Source organism: Ziziphus jujuba, chromosome 6 (assembly GCF_031755915.1).
Source record: "Ziziphus jujuba cultivar Dongzao chromosome 6, ASM3175591v1".
NCBI classification, from domain to species: domain Eukaryota; kingdom Viridiplantae; phylum Streptophyta; class Magnoliopsida; order Rosales; family Rhamnaceae; genus Ziziphus; species Ziziphus jujuba.
The window spans coordinates 31,850,882-31,865,647 of NC_083384.1; the positions used below are offsets into that span (position 1 = coordinate 31,850,882).

At 32.8% G+C, this 14,766-nt stretch overlaps 2 protein-coding genes across 2 annotated transcripts; one reads left to right on the top strand and one right to left on the bottom strand.

The window, feature by feature from the left end:
• Positions 1–385: 385 nt before the first annotated feature.
• Positions 386–1,392, bottom strand: LOC107403795 (uncharacterized). Its single transcript, XM_016010707.4, has one exon. The coding sequence runs from the start codon at positions 1,284–1,286 to the stop codon at positions 609–611; it is 678 nt and encodes a 225-aa protein (XP_015866193.1). The 5' UTR covers positions 1,287–1,392; the 3' UTR covers positions 386–608.
• A 10,585-nt stretch (positions 1,393–11,977) lies between these two features.
• On the top strand, positions 11,978–14,610 carry LOC107403792 (alcohol dehydrogenase-like 4). The gene is made up of 9 exons (XM_048463999.2): positions 11,978–12,254; positions 12,375–12,511; positions 12,651–12,700; positions 12,845–13,182; positions 13,276–13,358; positions 13,628–13,765; positions 13,911–14,006; positions 14,123–14,284; positions 14,385–14,610. Exons 1-9 carry the CDS (start codon positions 12,170–12,172, stop codon positions 14,493–14,495), a joined length of 1,200 nt encoding a protein of 399 aa, XP_048319956.1. The 5' UTR covers positions 11,978–12,169; the 3' UTR covers positions 14,496–14,610.
• Positions 14,611–14,766: the final 156 nt, after the last annotated feature.

Here is a 14,766-nt window from a genome sequence, read left to right on the forward strand (position 1 = left end):
TATACAAAAAATAAATAAACACCCTAGCAAAGAAAACGCAGGACACTAGCTAATCCAATACAGATGATAAGACAATCAATTAAACTTAATGTTTTTCTTACTTCTTTTGACTAATCATAGATCAACAGACGAAACTATGACTGAGTATGATATTTGTTTATTGTAACTGTCATTTCTTTATGGAGCATAACCCAGTATGATCTCAAGACAGTTAGATCCATAACCATAAATACGAAAGGGTTTTGCTTCACCCATAAGTCCATAATATCAACTTTATTGAAGCCCAGCCCATCACTACACTCCCTTGCTTGCAAAATCGTCATAGAAGGCCTCAAATCCACACCCAAAACAAAACGAAAAGGAGATAAAAGGAAAGCCACCATGATAAACATACAATAATCAATACTACCCCATATATATGTATAGATATATGAGAAAATTACACCTTTTTTCTTTTCTTTTTTTTTAATGGAGCAAGAGAAACTTACGCTAATTCTTACATAAAACACATACAAACCTAACTTTTTTTTTTTTTTTTTTTTTTGAGAGAGAGAGAGAGAGAGAGAGAGTTAAGGTAGAGAAAATAAGGGCGTGTTAAAGAGTGTGTTTTATATGTCAAGCAAGCAATCAGTTTTAGAAGAAGTATTCCTGCAGCTACTACTAGAGAGGCTCCAGTGATCAGAAAAAGCAACAGCAGACAGTGCTGCACTACTTCCGCATTTGGCGACCGTCCTGACGCTCTCAATCAATTCCTGGGTTGGGCCCTCCTGCGACAAAATCTCCAAGAGCTGTTCGGGGCTGATGACCAACTTCACCTTCCAAAACGGGAATGGATTCATATTATGAGGCCTGGAAGTGGAAAAGGGCTCGGTGTAGGACCTCCTCAGCAGCATCCCCTGATAGTGGTAGTCCAGTGACATCCTGTAGGGAGCAGCCAGCGAAGCAGTTGGAATGCTGTTGGATCTAACATGGCCTTGCTTCACGATTTGGCCACCTAATATTTCTATTTGGTCATCATCATCGTCATGATCATGAGGACCTCCAGCAGTAGGGGTGTGGAGTGGGAGCAGGTAGTATGATTGTCCAGCCAAAAGGTCTTCGTGCTGGGACAGAGGCTTCCAGAAGAGGTCATGGCTTCGGAAAATGCCATGCCCTGGAAACTCACTGGTTATGCTTCCTGCTGTTATGGGAGACAACAACTCCATTATGCCACCGTTGGATGTTACCACTTTTATTACTCCATCATCGCCCTCTCCCAACCCTCCTCCGAACAAGCAGTTTCCCATTTCCCACTACTCACTCCTTCACTTGCTACTTGCTTATATTTGTCACTTTTGATGGCCGCTTCTTTTAATTTTGAGGGGCTTAGCAAGCTAGCTTGCTAAGGGTACATAATATATATATATATATATATATATATATATATGTATATAAAGATAGAATAAGAAAGCTAGGGAATTAAAGTTGAGGTAATTATATATCGTCGGTGGGAAATGGGAATTCTCCTTTAATTTGTGAGCTTTCTTATAATCTATCGGGTATGGCTAAGCGTAAACAAAAGGGGAAAAAAAAGTGTAAAGAGAAAGATAGGGAATGTGCATGACCGAGAAGACCACTTATGGTCCAAATAACTCCTATCTGTTCACAACACTCGTAAAATAGTGGCGCGTAATTGGCGCACTTTTGTGGGTCCCATATAGCCATAGAATCCTAGACATTGATTTCACATTTTCAGGGTCAGTCAACATTCCCATTGAACTAACGACGGGTTCTCTAACGAAGGTCTTTTTCCACTTTCACTTTCTCTTTAGCAAAATATATGAGGGTGCGGGTCCCACATTTTGATAGCTCTGGCACAAAAACAAAAGAAAGATATACATTAGCTTTTACCCAAAAAAAAAAAAAAAAAAAAAGGAGAGAATCACAGAATTATCTCTGACATTGCATATGGCCGGCCCTGCGTATATAATGTAATTAGCAGTGGTCTTGTGGTATAAATTACAAACCACACATTAATTAATTAATTACAAAGAATAGTGCAATGGTAAATGTCACAAACAGATGGATTTCAGGCGGCAATGTATTCACATAATCACAAAAAGCCCCTCAATATGTATTTGCTAATTCAATTAAAACACAACACATTTAATTAATAAAAAAAGACTAGAAGTAGCAAAGCACAGCTGCAAAATATGTAAAAAACCATAATCTCATTTATACATATAATTATTTCTACTGGAAGCTTTTAAAGTGAAAGAGGTCCTTTTTGACCAGTTTTTATGCCATTTATAGGCTTATGGCCTTGAAGAATATGGTTTTAATTCTCTTTATCTAAAATCCAACTGTATATTTTGATAAAGTGGTAATCCCAACAAAAGACGCAATTAAAAGAAGAAAGAGGTGGACACCACCGAAATCCTGGAACTTGCTTTACAGGCCAATATCATATTTATGATATTTTCTTCGCTATATAGTATTATATATGTACGTAAGACTAGCTCTTCCATTTCAGTCTGAAATTGAGCTAACTATATATATATATATATATATATATAGGTAAGCGCTTAAGAGGAAACATCACATATAGTGTATATATTTGGAATCAATATTAATCCCAATTAAGGGATATGTAATTGCTGTTAAATAAGATATGAAGATTTTGTTTAATTTCCTATATATTATTAACGTTAGTCATTTCTGGCCGATAAACAAGAGAAAGAAAATGTTCATCTGGCTGATAGTGAATTTAATTGCCAACAGAGAAGTCTATGATCAGAAAGTCATGATCAATGTAGACAAGTTCAATTTGTTTTTAAAAAAGTATATATATGATTGTCAAACCTTGACAATTTAATTGTCCAAGTTTCGATTACTTGTTAGCTAGTACTGATCAGCTTGGGGATTTTTGGGATTAATGATCAAAAGAATATAACACATCACAAAAAAATGTCCCGCATGTCTTTGTATATGTGCATGATCTATATAAGGTAGCAAATTAATCGCTGATCAGCTACGTACGTACTCACTTCCTTCAGGGATGGTTTCGAGCACTGGCTTCCATCCAGATCCACTAGTGGTATTACCAGCACGTGCTTCTTTTTCGGTAATTCCCAAGACCATGTCATTGTTCTCCACCGAAACCTTGTTGATGAACAGCAATTCTCGGAGCTCTTTCTTTGTGAATATCACTTTAATTCTCTTGCCACCACCACCACTTGGAATAAGTAATTGTGGATCAGGATCAGAAGAACAAGGTGACAGTGTGATATGAAGATGATCGTGATCATCAACATGCCCAAACTTCAACTCCCGTCACGAGGGAAAAGGAAGACCACAATTACCACACATATCCATCAACATGGCTTTAAAACGCTCGACAACCTTGTCATGGTTCTTCATAATCACTGCCCCTGAATTAGCTTCACAATTGTTTTTCGTCCTACGATATGCCAAGTAATTGCCTCTATATTTGCGTGTGTATATATATATATATATATATACACGTACAAATTGGCTGCCAATTAAATTAAACGGACTAGCTAACTAACTAGCAGCTTTAGAATTGTTAGAGAGGGGTTATATGTATTGTAGGAGGTGGGAGATGGATATGCAGTACGAAGTTTCAAGGGGACAAGGGATGAGATGAAAGCCAGATGATGCATAGATATGCAGACTAAAAGCTTATAGATCTGGAAAAAGGCCCTTTTGTTTTGATTAATTGTGAGTGGACAAGACGACTGCGTACGTACCTTTCTGTTGCAAAATAGATTATATTAAGTATGGCAACGCTAAGGAAAGGCCAATTTAAGGAGCAGAAAGAGAGCCCCGTTCTAATATTATTCCACTTACATATTTATTAATTATTTCCTAGAATACATAACTTTTACCAACTAATTCCGTACATATACACATTGTCTTTTGAGTCTAGCTTATATAATACGGATTGGTAATTGGCAAAGTAACATAGTTTTAATCATGTTGGTGTTTCACACTGCAAGTAAAAACAAACGGCAACGAAGAGGAAATTAATTACTTTACCCACAAAAAAAAAAAAAAGGAAATTAATTATTTTATTTGGTTTCTTCATATTAATAGTAATCTTTTAAATAATATAACATTTATGCAAATTATAATGTAATTAACTAATAAAAGTTAATATAGTCATTTGATATTGAAAACTTTTTCCTTCTTTCTATTTATTTTTCCTTTTAAACCAAAAGAATGATAGAAAATAATTTTTTATCTTTCATGTGATACCAAATAATTTTTTATTTTTCCTTCCTTTCTGTGTTCTATCTCTCTTCCCTGTTTCCATCTTTCCTGTTTTCCATCCAACCTACCAAATAGAGGCTTAATGTATATAATAAATTAATAATGTGTATAATTAATTAATCAATTGCCAATAATTAACAGATCACACAAGCATGAAAATTATTTTAATGGGTACCTAATAACATTATTGTTAATAATGTATTTAAGAAAAAAAAAATGGAAGGAGAAACAAACATTTTGATTGAGATTTTTCTTTTTCTTTTTTTTTTTTCATCCCACTATGCTTATCGGTCATTTTGATTGAGATTGATAGATAGAAATTTCAAACATGAATGATAATATTCATCACGTAATAACCCAAAGGGGTTAGGACTAGCATATAACACTTCGTCCGGAAGTACGCTGAAATTTTCTCATGTTGACCAAGGTTGACCGGATTTGACCGTCGTTAACCGAAGGGTTAAACTTTGACTTTTTAACTTGGCAATAATTCTAGGTTGATCAAGGCACCATTATGAAATACACATTGACACGAGTTCGTAGACTAGTAGTACGTCGAAAACGGAGCTACGGTTTGAAAGTTATGAACAAAACAAGTTGATGTCCGAACTGTCCGAAGATACCCGAGTTGACTTTTTATTTTTGTGAAATTAAGTTTTGAGTCATACACGGTTGTGTAGTACTCGTCGATACGAGTTTGTAAACTAGTGACACGCCCAATTCGGACATATGGGTTTAAAATTATAGACCTGCAAAATTTTTCAAATACCATATTATTTTAATATTATTTTTAAACATGTGAACAGTATATGTCACATGTAACTTAGTTAATGGTGCCGTGTGTCACAATGAGAAAATACCACTTGTCAGCCACAAGTAAATGTTATATTATATTATATTATTTTTGTTATTATATTATTATGATAAAATTTTATTATTTTAATATTATTTATTTATTTATTTTTAATTCTCTGTTTTTTTCTTCTTCTTTTTCTTTCTTTCCCCACGTGGCAAAACACCACGGACCCCTCCTTCTCTCTTCTTCTTCTTTTCTTCTTCCTTCTTCTTCCTTCTTGTTTCTTCTTCTGCCTGTCGATCTCTCCTTGCTGCATCTCTTTCGGCCGCCAGATGGCGACACACACTAGACAGATAGAGAGCCGGTGGAAAACCCGATCGGTAACCAAAAGGACAAGGCCGAACGTCGCCAAATGCACCCGGATCGGGCCTCCATCATCAGCGATGGTAAGTTGGTTTTCTGGCAATCCGGCCATCACAAGGACAAATTGATACTCCTTTCTACTATTTTCGGACCCTCTGAGCTCAATTTTGAGATCCATTCAGCTCAATTCCTTGTTGTTTGAGAGATATGAGATGTTGAACTTTGACCGAAACTTTTTGTCCATTTTCCGATCACCGCCGGTTGATTTGAGCCCAACAGAAGTTTGTAACGTATTTCTCGCCTCTTTAGCTTTCTATTGGTATCTCATTTGCAAATTATGATAGAGTATTTTGAAAGATGACATTTTTGAATAAAATATTATTATTTTAATAGAATAGCCTGAAAAATATCTATTTAGTATTTAAATAATTATTATTTATATTGTAGATGTTAAATTGTGCTGAATTGAATAAATGTGGTTTGAACCATATTTACTATGAATTGATTTGTAGGTTGAGGAATTAATTATATTAAATTACTGGGATAATATATATATATATATATATATATATATATATATATATATATATGTGTTTAATTATTTATGAAATTGAATTGTTGTGGAAGAGATTAATTTTATGAGATTATGGTTTAATATTTACTAAATCTGTTGTTGATTTAAATATTGAGATTTTAATATGTAAATAATACATTATGTGATTTAAATTCCGTATGAATTTTTATGCATCTTTTATTATTAATTTGGTGTAAATCAATTTTTATGGATTTGAAGGAAATATTTAATTAAAAGATATTTAAAATGTATTTATGTGTTTAATAATTATGTATGGTAGGACTTGGTATTATGGTGATAGGAATTGAAAATTTTAATCTGATATATTTGATGATGGATTACAAGAGAGCATGAAATTTCATACAACTGGTAAGGATGTACGATTTGATTATATTTTATCAAAATTCTATATTTTATAACATTATAAAATATTTTTATCGATTTTCGATGCACCATACACGTACTGGTGTTCTGTAGTTGTGGATGTGATTTGCCCGCAGGTGGATGTGGATGTGATTAGCGCGCAGGTTGTAATGTTTCCACTGAGTTGCTATCGGACTGAGGGCAGGCAAGTTTGATATTGGCCATAGCTGTCCCCCTCTATGGCCGGGATGACGGTTTAAGCAGCGACGCGATGGGATGTCATGCCATCGTATGTCGGTTTCTCTATTTAACCTCCCCGTCAGACAGTGCTTTAGGACGCTGGGCACCGTAGGACACTACTGGTATATAGTATTTGCATCAAGTATCTTTTGTATATATATATATTTTATATTTGTATGGATCACACCGTACGGGGACAGTGATCCAATGTGGTTCATGCAGAACTAGTCTCGTAACTATGTTGCCTACAAGTTCAGGGGATTGGACGGCCAATCTAGGCAACCATCCCGGACTGTATTGGTAGCAGGGTGCCGGTGGCAGCTGGAAGCATGGATTGCATAGCATGTCGGAGGGTATCGTTTGTACCCCTGATACGAGTATATATTTCATAATACATTGTGAATTTAAAATATTATTTGACTTTGTACTATTCTATCTATTCATAATCTGATTTTCTAACATTATACTTAATTACTTTTATTGTCATTACTATTATTAATATTATTCTCGTTATTAATAGTACGATTATTATTTATCAGAATTATGTTTACAATTATTTTCATTATTACTAATATTATCATCATCATCATCATCATCATCATCATTATTATTATTATTATTATTGTCATTATTTATTTTTATTTTATTATCGTGATTTTCATACTGTAGCGTTGAACAAGTATCACAACCAACGGATGAGAAATATGGCCATTGGGCAAATATGATAGTCCTTGGGCAAGTGACAGCCATCGGGCAAGTATGACAGCCCTTGGACAGGTGTGGTTATATGATAGCCTTTGAGCATGTAGGATGACTGTTGATAGCCTCGAACAAGTTATATTAATATCATTATTAGCATTAAATGGTTGGTATTATTATTATTATTGATATAGCGGTTAATTTATCTTTCTTTCTATATTACACATTGGTATATTTTTAAAACAATGTGAAATGTATTTGAGATTTGTAGCACTAAGTGGGTGGTGTGGGCGGTCATGAACCTATGATGGTATATTTTGGTTGCTTACTTAGTAAATTATTTCCGTTGTATATATATATATTTTATATCTAATTTGTTATCGAAGTGCTGCCATTTGTGAAATTTATTTATAGTAAGGTGGGAGGGATAAGGTGGTAGTATATAGGAGTGCATTTTTGTACAGGTAAATTTTGGGCATGTTTTACCCTTAGGGGAGATGCTGCCGGATTTTCTATAGGAGGGTTCGGTAGAGTATTTCTGGGATCAGGATTTATCTAGGATTCCGGTAAGTAATTCTGGACGGATCCTAACACTGCATGCATAGTAAAATTGGTGAATGATTTTCGTTACTTAAATATAAATGTTATATATGAGTAACTTTTTTTTTTCTTTTTTTCTTTTTTTCTAAGGAGGTATATATGAGTAGCAATTATAACATAACGTGTAACATTTTGGGTTATGCTTCAAAGAATAAACTTTTTTTAAGGTTAATTACACTTTAGTATTTTCAATTTTTAAAATTTTATAATTTAAACCTTTAACTTTCAACATTTAAAAATTAACGATTTAAATTTTTAATTTTTTCAATTTATGCTAATTTAAAATTTAAACAAATAAACTAATAATAATTTTATCCACTTGGCTATTATCTTTTTTTGTCTTTTTCTCACTTACTTTATTGCTTTCAATTCTATTGTAGAAGCAAGTTCATATTGGGATCAATATTTGTTTGACTAAATTTAAGATTGGACCAACCTACTAGTAGAGAAGCAATGGAGTTGGAACTCCAACCGATGAATAAATTGCCATTTGAGTGCCCTCCCCTCCCCCTCCCGCTCCCGCAGGCACCATTTTGTGTTTGACATTGCGGTTTTTAGTCTATACCTAGATACGATTTTGAAGACATTTTATTTAGCCACTTGGTTGAGCTTTAACACTTACGGTAACCTCTCCTCTATTGTCTTTTGTTGCGGCAACTAGCTAGCTAGCTGTGGTCCTACATATGGACCCCCTAAATCCTCAACTTGGCGTTCCACTATGTGATATGCGACATTGCAATTAATTCAATAACAAATAATGGCCTAAATTTTTAATACAACCACCCACCCCCCGCCCCAATTGCATTATATGATATGTTCATCAGGATATCATGTCAATAAAATGATCTCATCTCTTGAGAGTAGGATCATTGAACATATCACCCAAATTTTCATCCCATTATACTTATCGGTTTTTTGATTCTCTATATTAGGTTGTGCCAGGTAGAGCATATCAAATAGGTAAATTATTTAAAATGTGTAAAAACATCTTCAATTGTTATATGGTTTGCTAAACTTATTTTATCGCATCAGAGATTTAGATAACCAGTTTGAAAGAATTATCTCTCATAAGTACATTTAGAAATTCTATTATCAAACTAATTAGTAAAAAAAATACATACTGCATAAATCATCAACTATTTTTAAAAAGCTTATTAGATGGTATAACTCAGAAAAAAATAAAATAAAATATCTTTGAAAAAAATAATATTTTAAAGGAAAATAAAGATAGACACGTTAATATAAAATAGAACCATAGAAAGAATAACTCCATTAGAATAATTGGAGATATTCTAAAATTAAACAAGCTACTTAGAACAACATTACATTTGTGTGTGTCTACAAATGACATCACGTGTATAATTTATAAATTTATAATATGTTATATTTTATCTTTTTGAACTTTTATGAGCACAGATCCGTGATTTCTGTAAATTTGGTGGCTTTTTCATCTTTATTATTTTGTCTGGCGGACTTTAAACCACAAACGGATCAGTCCCATCCATTTGAGAAATGGGAATTGTATTTTCAGAAGTGGTGTAAATTTTTTGGCGGATATGAGATTTGTTGTTGAGGCAGTCGAATAAAAATATCTATCTTCTTTAATATTCCTTCTGATGTGAAATTATAATTCTTTTTTTTTTTTTTGAGTGAAGATGTGAAATTATAATTCAAATAACCCGTAACAATAAAAATATATTCATATATCATGGCAAATTAGATGTAACCAAAAATATCTCACAACACATCCATTATTGTTTTTGTTATGTCCAAAACCAAAAAAAAAAAAAATAAAAAAATAATAAAAAAAAAAATTTACATATATATATATATATATTCTGATATGTATAAAGGTTGATTTATATATACCCTCACTATCCTAGAGATTCGGTCGACCATTTAATTGAAAAAACTCAGTATTGCAATAAATTAACCTTGTGACTTTTATTTAAAATGAACATACAGAAATCAATCAGCAGAAGCAAACTAACATTAATCAATTTACCCTTCAGTCTCAGATGCATCACATACATATTCAAATTTATTCCTAAAAACAAGCATTCATGGTTCAATTTTGACAGCCAGCCGTAAGAAGGTCGATATCATGCTAACTAAGACAAAGTCAAGTCCTAAAAAGAAATCATGCTAACTAAGACAAAGTCAAGTCCTAAAAAGAAATCATGCCAAGGCAAAGTCAAGTCCTAAAAAGAAATCATGCTAACTAAGACAAAGGAAAGTCCTAAAAAGAAACGAAATCGAATAATAAATTATATATTATTTTTTATAATAAATTGTAAATATATAATTATAAAGGCAAAGAAAAAATGGAAGGGAAGAGTTCTTCCAAATGGCCCTTCACCATTGACAAACGTAACGTGGGAAAGCTTTGAGGTTGGGAAACAAGTATTTAATGGAGGTCTCGCAGACTCCATATCCTTACCAGCACGTCATTAATTGGACTTGTCGTAGTCCTCTGTTCCCCTTTGACTTTGTGGACTTTCACTAGTCGTACGTTGCTTTTTCCAATGTCAATCACAATGATAGACCACAATTTATATTATCTTTCTTTTTTTGTGAATGACAACAAATTTACTTTTATATTATTAACATTATATGGTATATGAAATATAAAATATGTATGTATATATCTTTAGTATTCCAAAATAATAATAATAATAATAATAATATTCCGAGAAAAATTACACTGTTTTCTTTAAATTACTTCAATTTATAGTATCTATTTGAAAGCCAAAAAAGAAATTATAAGATTTATTTTAATTTTCAAAGTAATTAATTTGATGCTTAAATTTCTCACATGCTTCTATATATACTATTATTATTAAAATAATCTACCTAATTTAAATTAATATAATAATTCACTGATTTTATATGGTATTTCTTTCATTTAGTTTTATGATAAATGTCTATTTACATGTACAGCGTGTATATTGGAGTAGGAATGCATATAGTGTGCGTTTAATTATTGTATGGTGGATATAATTATTGAATATGTATTTTTACCAACTTGTTACAGTGGATGTTCATAATCTAATTGGCAATTTGTCCTAATATATAATTTGCCTCGCCCATGTTCACCATAACAAGACTAATATATCTCTACAATTAAATATTATCTATACAGTTATACTTAATTAACGTGTACCTTATTTTCACGTTACCATTGATATTCTCGAAGGCTGGATGTTATTTAATTTTCAGCGCCTCAAATATATACTAAATGTCCTCTCTTATATAGTCTAATTTGGCCTTTTAATCAATAAGTTAAAGTCTCCCTCCCTGTATAATTTTCTCATTGAATTTTCATTGTCTTTCCCTCATTAAAATTTCTTTACCTTAATTAATTCTTTTTTATTAATTTGTTTTAAAACTATAGCATTTCTTAATTCAGTATTTAAATGATAATTATTAATTTGCTAACAAATTAGCCAATATAGCTGTTATTAATTCATTATTTAAATGATAATTATAAACTGCTAACAAAATTAGCGCCCTTAGGTATCTTTGTTTTCGTTTAAATTTTTTGTGAGTTTTCATTTTTTTAATAATATATAATAATTTTACTTTCTACTTTGATGTCTTGCATTTCAAAAGCTTGTAATTGTAGGTATAAATGGTTTATCAACTAAGGTAACCTCATTTGACGTTGTGAATTTTCATTGAAAAATATTTTTTAAAAAGAAAATCAGCATGAAAAGCAGATCTCATAGATAATATAGACAAATATTGATTTTTTTTTAATTAATTACTATTTATGTATTTTACGGAGAGTTTTTTTCATATTTTGTTATTCATAGATGTGAAAATTTGAATTGAAAACCTTTATTCGAAATAGTAACTTTGCTGTTTGCCCCTTGAAAATTTTTTCTGGGTCCCTAATAATAGAGCTCCTTTTGTTTAAACTATCTAGAAAAGAGAAAAATCAAATATACGTATTTATATTTATATAGCGTGCGTATTACGGAAGGTAGTATGATTAGCTTAATTTAAAATTTTCAACTGATTAGCTTAATTTATATTGTTCGCCTATCTTTGTAGTTGCACTGAAATATCCAACCGAACAAAGCTCTGTCAAATTGCTCCCATAATATCATCCATTTTGGATATGTATATATATATATATATATATATATATATGTAAAAGACCAATAAACCCCCTCCCATTTCAACACAGTTGGCGATTATAAATACCAAAATACAAAATCCAAGCCTCAAGTCAGGCCAGGACCCCCAGCCAAAGATCAATGGAGAATTATGCGCACAACGGCCACGGCAATGGCAATAGCAATGGCTTGCATCCAAAAACGGGGAGAGTCATCACTTGTAAGGGTAAGAAAATGATCATCCCAATAACATTGCATGCCCATACACATATTATATATATATATATATATGTATATAGCTCGTTAATCAGCGGTAGTAGCAGTACTGATGATGATGATGTTATAGCTGCTGTTGTGTGGGGTCCCGGACAGCCTTTTGTGATGGAAGAAGTTCGTGTGCAACCCCCTCAGAAAATGGAGGTCCGGATCAAGATCCTTTATACATCAATCTGCCACACCGATCTCAGCGCTTGGAAAGGAGAGGTATATATATATATATATATAATATGCCAATTAATCATTCAAAATCTCTCTTACCAATTAATTACTACCACATCAATAATATTCAACATGCCTAGTATAATTTATCAACTTAACGTTTGTTAATTGTTTTCAAAATTAGGATGAATCTCAGCGAGCCTATCCTCGAATTCTAGGCCACGAGGCTTCTGGGTAAGTCAACTGGTACTGGTGCTTCCCACCTGTACGATTTTGTGTATATATATATGAGTATACGATACATGATATATAAAATTAATTATATATGTTGATGGTATTTTTATATATGTACAAATATATATATATATATATATGCAGAGTTGTTGAAAGCGTCGGTGAAGGTGTGAGGAACATGGAAGAAGGAGACTATGTGGTCCCCATTTTCAACGGAGAGTGTGGAGAATGCAGGTGCTGTAAAAGCGAGAAGACTAACATTTGCAGTAAATATGGGGTAAACCCATTCAAGAAGGTTATGGTGAACGACGGCAACACTAGGTTTTCTACCAAAGATGGAAAACCCATTTTCCATTTTCTCAATACTTCCACTTTCAGCAACTACACGGTGGTTGACTCTGCTTGTGTCGTCAAGATTGACTCCCACCTCTCTCCTCTCACTCCCAAGAACATGACCTTGCTCAGCTGCGGTGTTTCTACTGGTTTTTATGCCCTACCCACCTCATCTTTACACGCGTCCTTTTTGTATGATCCATGATTCATTAATTGGTCATAAATTAATTAATTATGCATAGGTGTTGGAGCTGCATGGAATACTGCCAATGTCGGATCTGGATCAACCGTTGCAATTTTTGGTCTGGGCGCTGTGGGACTTGCTGTAAGAAATTTACAATTACTCTCATAACCTCATGGGACACTAAAGCCACCATCTTGATCGATATCATTCTTCCCCCTTTTTTTTAATTTTGTTATTAAATAAAAATTGATTTAAACATTTTTAATAATATTTTCCCATGCAATCCGATCCGAACTGCATATAATATTAATTAGTTATTTTTTTGTGTATATATATATAATATTAATAAGTTAGTTAAAAACGATGAAATTGATGAAAATGAATTAATTAAATCGGGTGGGATCATGCAGGTGGCTGAAGGAGCAAGAGCCAGAGGAGCATCCAAGATAATAGGTGTTGATATCAATTCCACCAAATTCATCAAAGGTCAAAAAATGGGGCTCACGCACTTTATTAACCCAACAGACCTTGATCAGCCACTGCATGAGGTCTGCATTCATTTTTTTTTTAAATAAATTAAAAAATTAAAACGTAATTTATTTTGCTGCAATTTCTGATAATTTAAATAAGATATTTTTTGTATTATTATATAATTTGTCATCATTAAACAATGATAGTTGGAGTTGTGTGCAGAGAATCAGAGAAATGACAGAAGGAGGCGTGGACTACAGCTTTGAGTGTGCTGGAAACTTGGATGTTCTGCGGGAGGCCTTCCTGTCCACACATGAGGTATGTATATTATTATTATTTTAATTTTTATATCCGATAATGTTACTACACATGTTTTATTTTATTTTATATAAAGCTCTAATATATATATATATATATATATAAAATAAATGCAGGGTTGGGGGCTCACAGTGGTGTTGGGAATTCATCCAACCCCAAGAATGCTGCCCCTGCATCCAATGGAGTTGTTCAATGGCAGGACAATTGTTGGATCCATATTTGGTGGCTTCAAAGGCAAAACCCAACTCCCTCATTTTGCCAAACAATGCATGACCGGGGTATCTCTCTTCTCTCTTTCCCTCTCTCTCTATGTATATATATATATATATATATATTTAATATAATGCTAAATATAATAAAATTTGTTTCTAATTTCAGGTGGTGGATTTGGATAAATTTATAACGCATGAACTTCCCTTTGACAGCATAAACGACGCATTTCAGCTTCTTGTTGAGGGAAAGTCCTTGAGATGCCTTCTACACATCTGAGCTTTATTTATTTATTTATTATGTTGCATTGCAAATGCAACCCATATTCCACATATTATGCTGAATAATCCAACAAAATTCCTTCTTTTCATGAATACAAAAAGGTTATTCTTAATGTCGTTCTTCGTTCTTCTGTTTTCATATATACACGTATATAAGCACATGTATATTTCCATATTGAACTAACTCCTCTATTTATGGTGTGGCAATGGCATTACATGGAAATATTACTGTTATAGTACTTAAACCCATCTTAACCTTCTCTTTTATT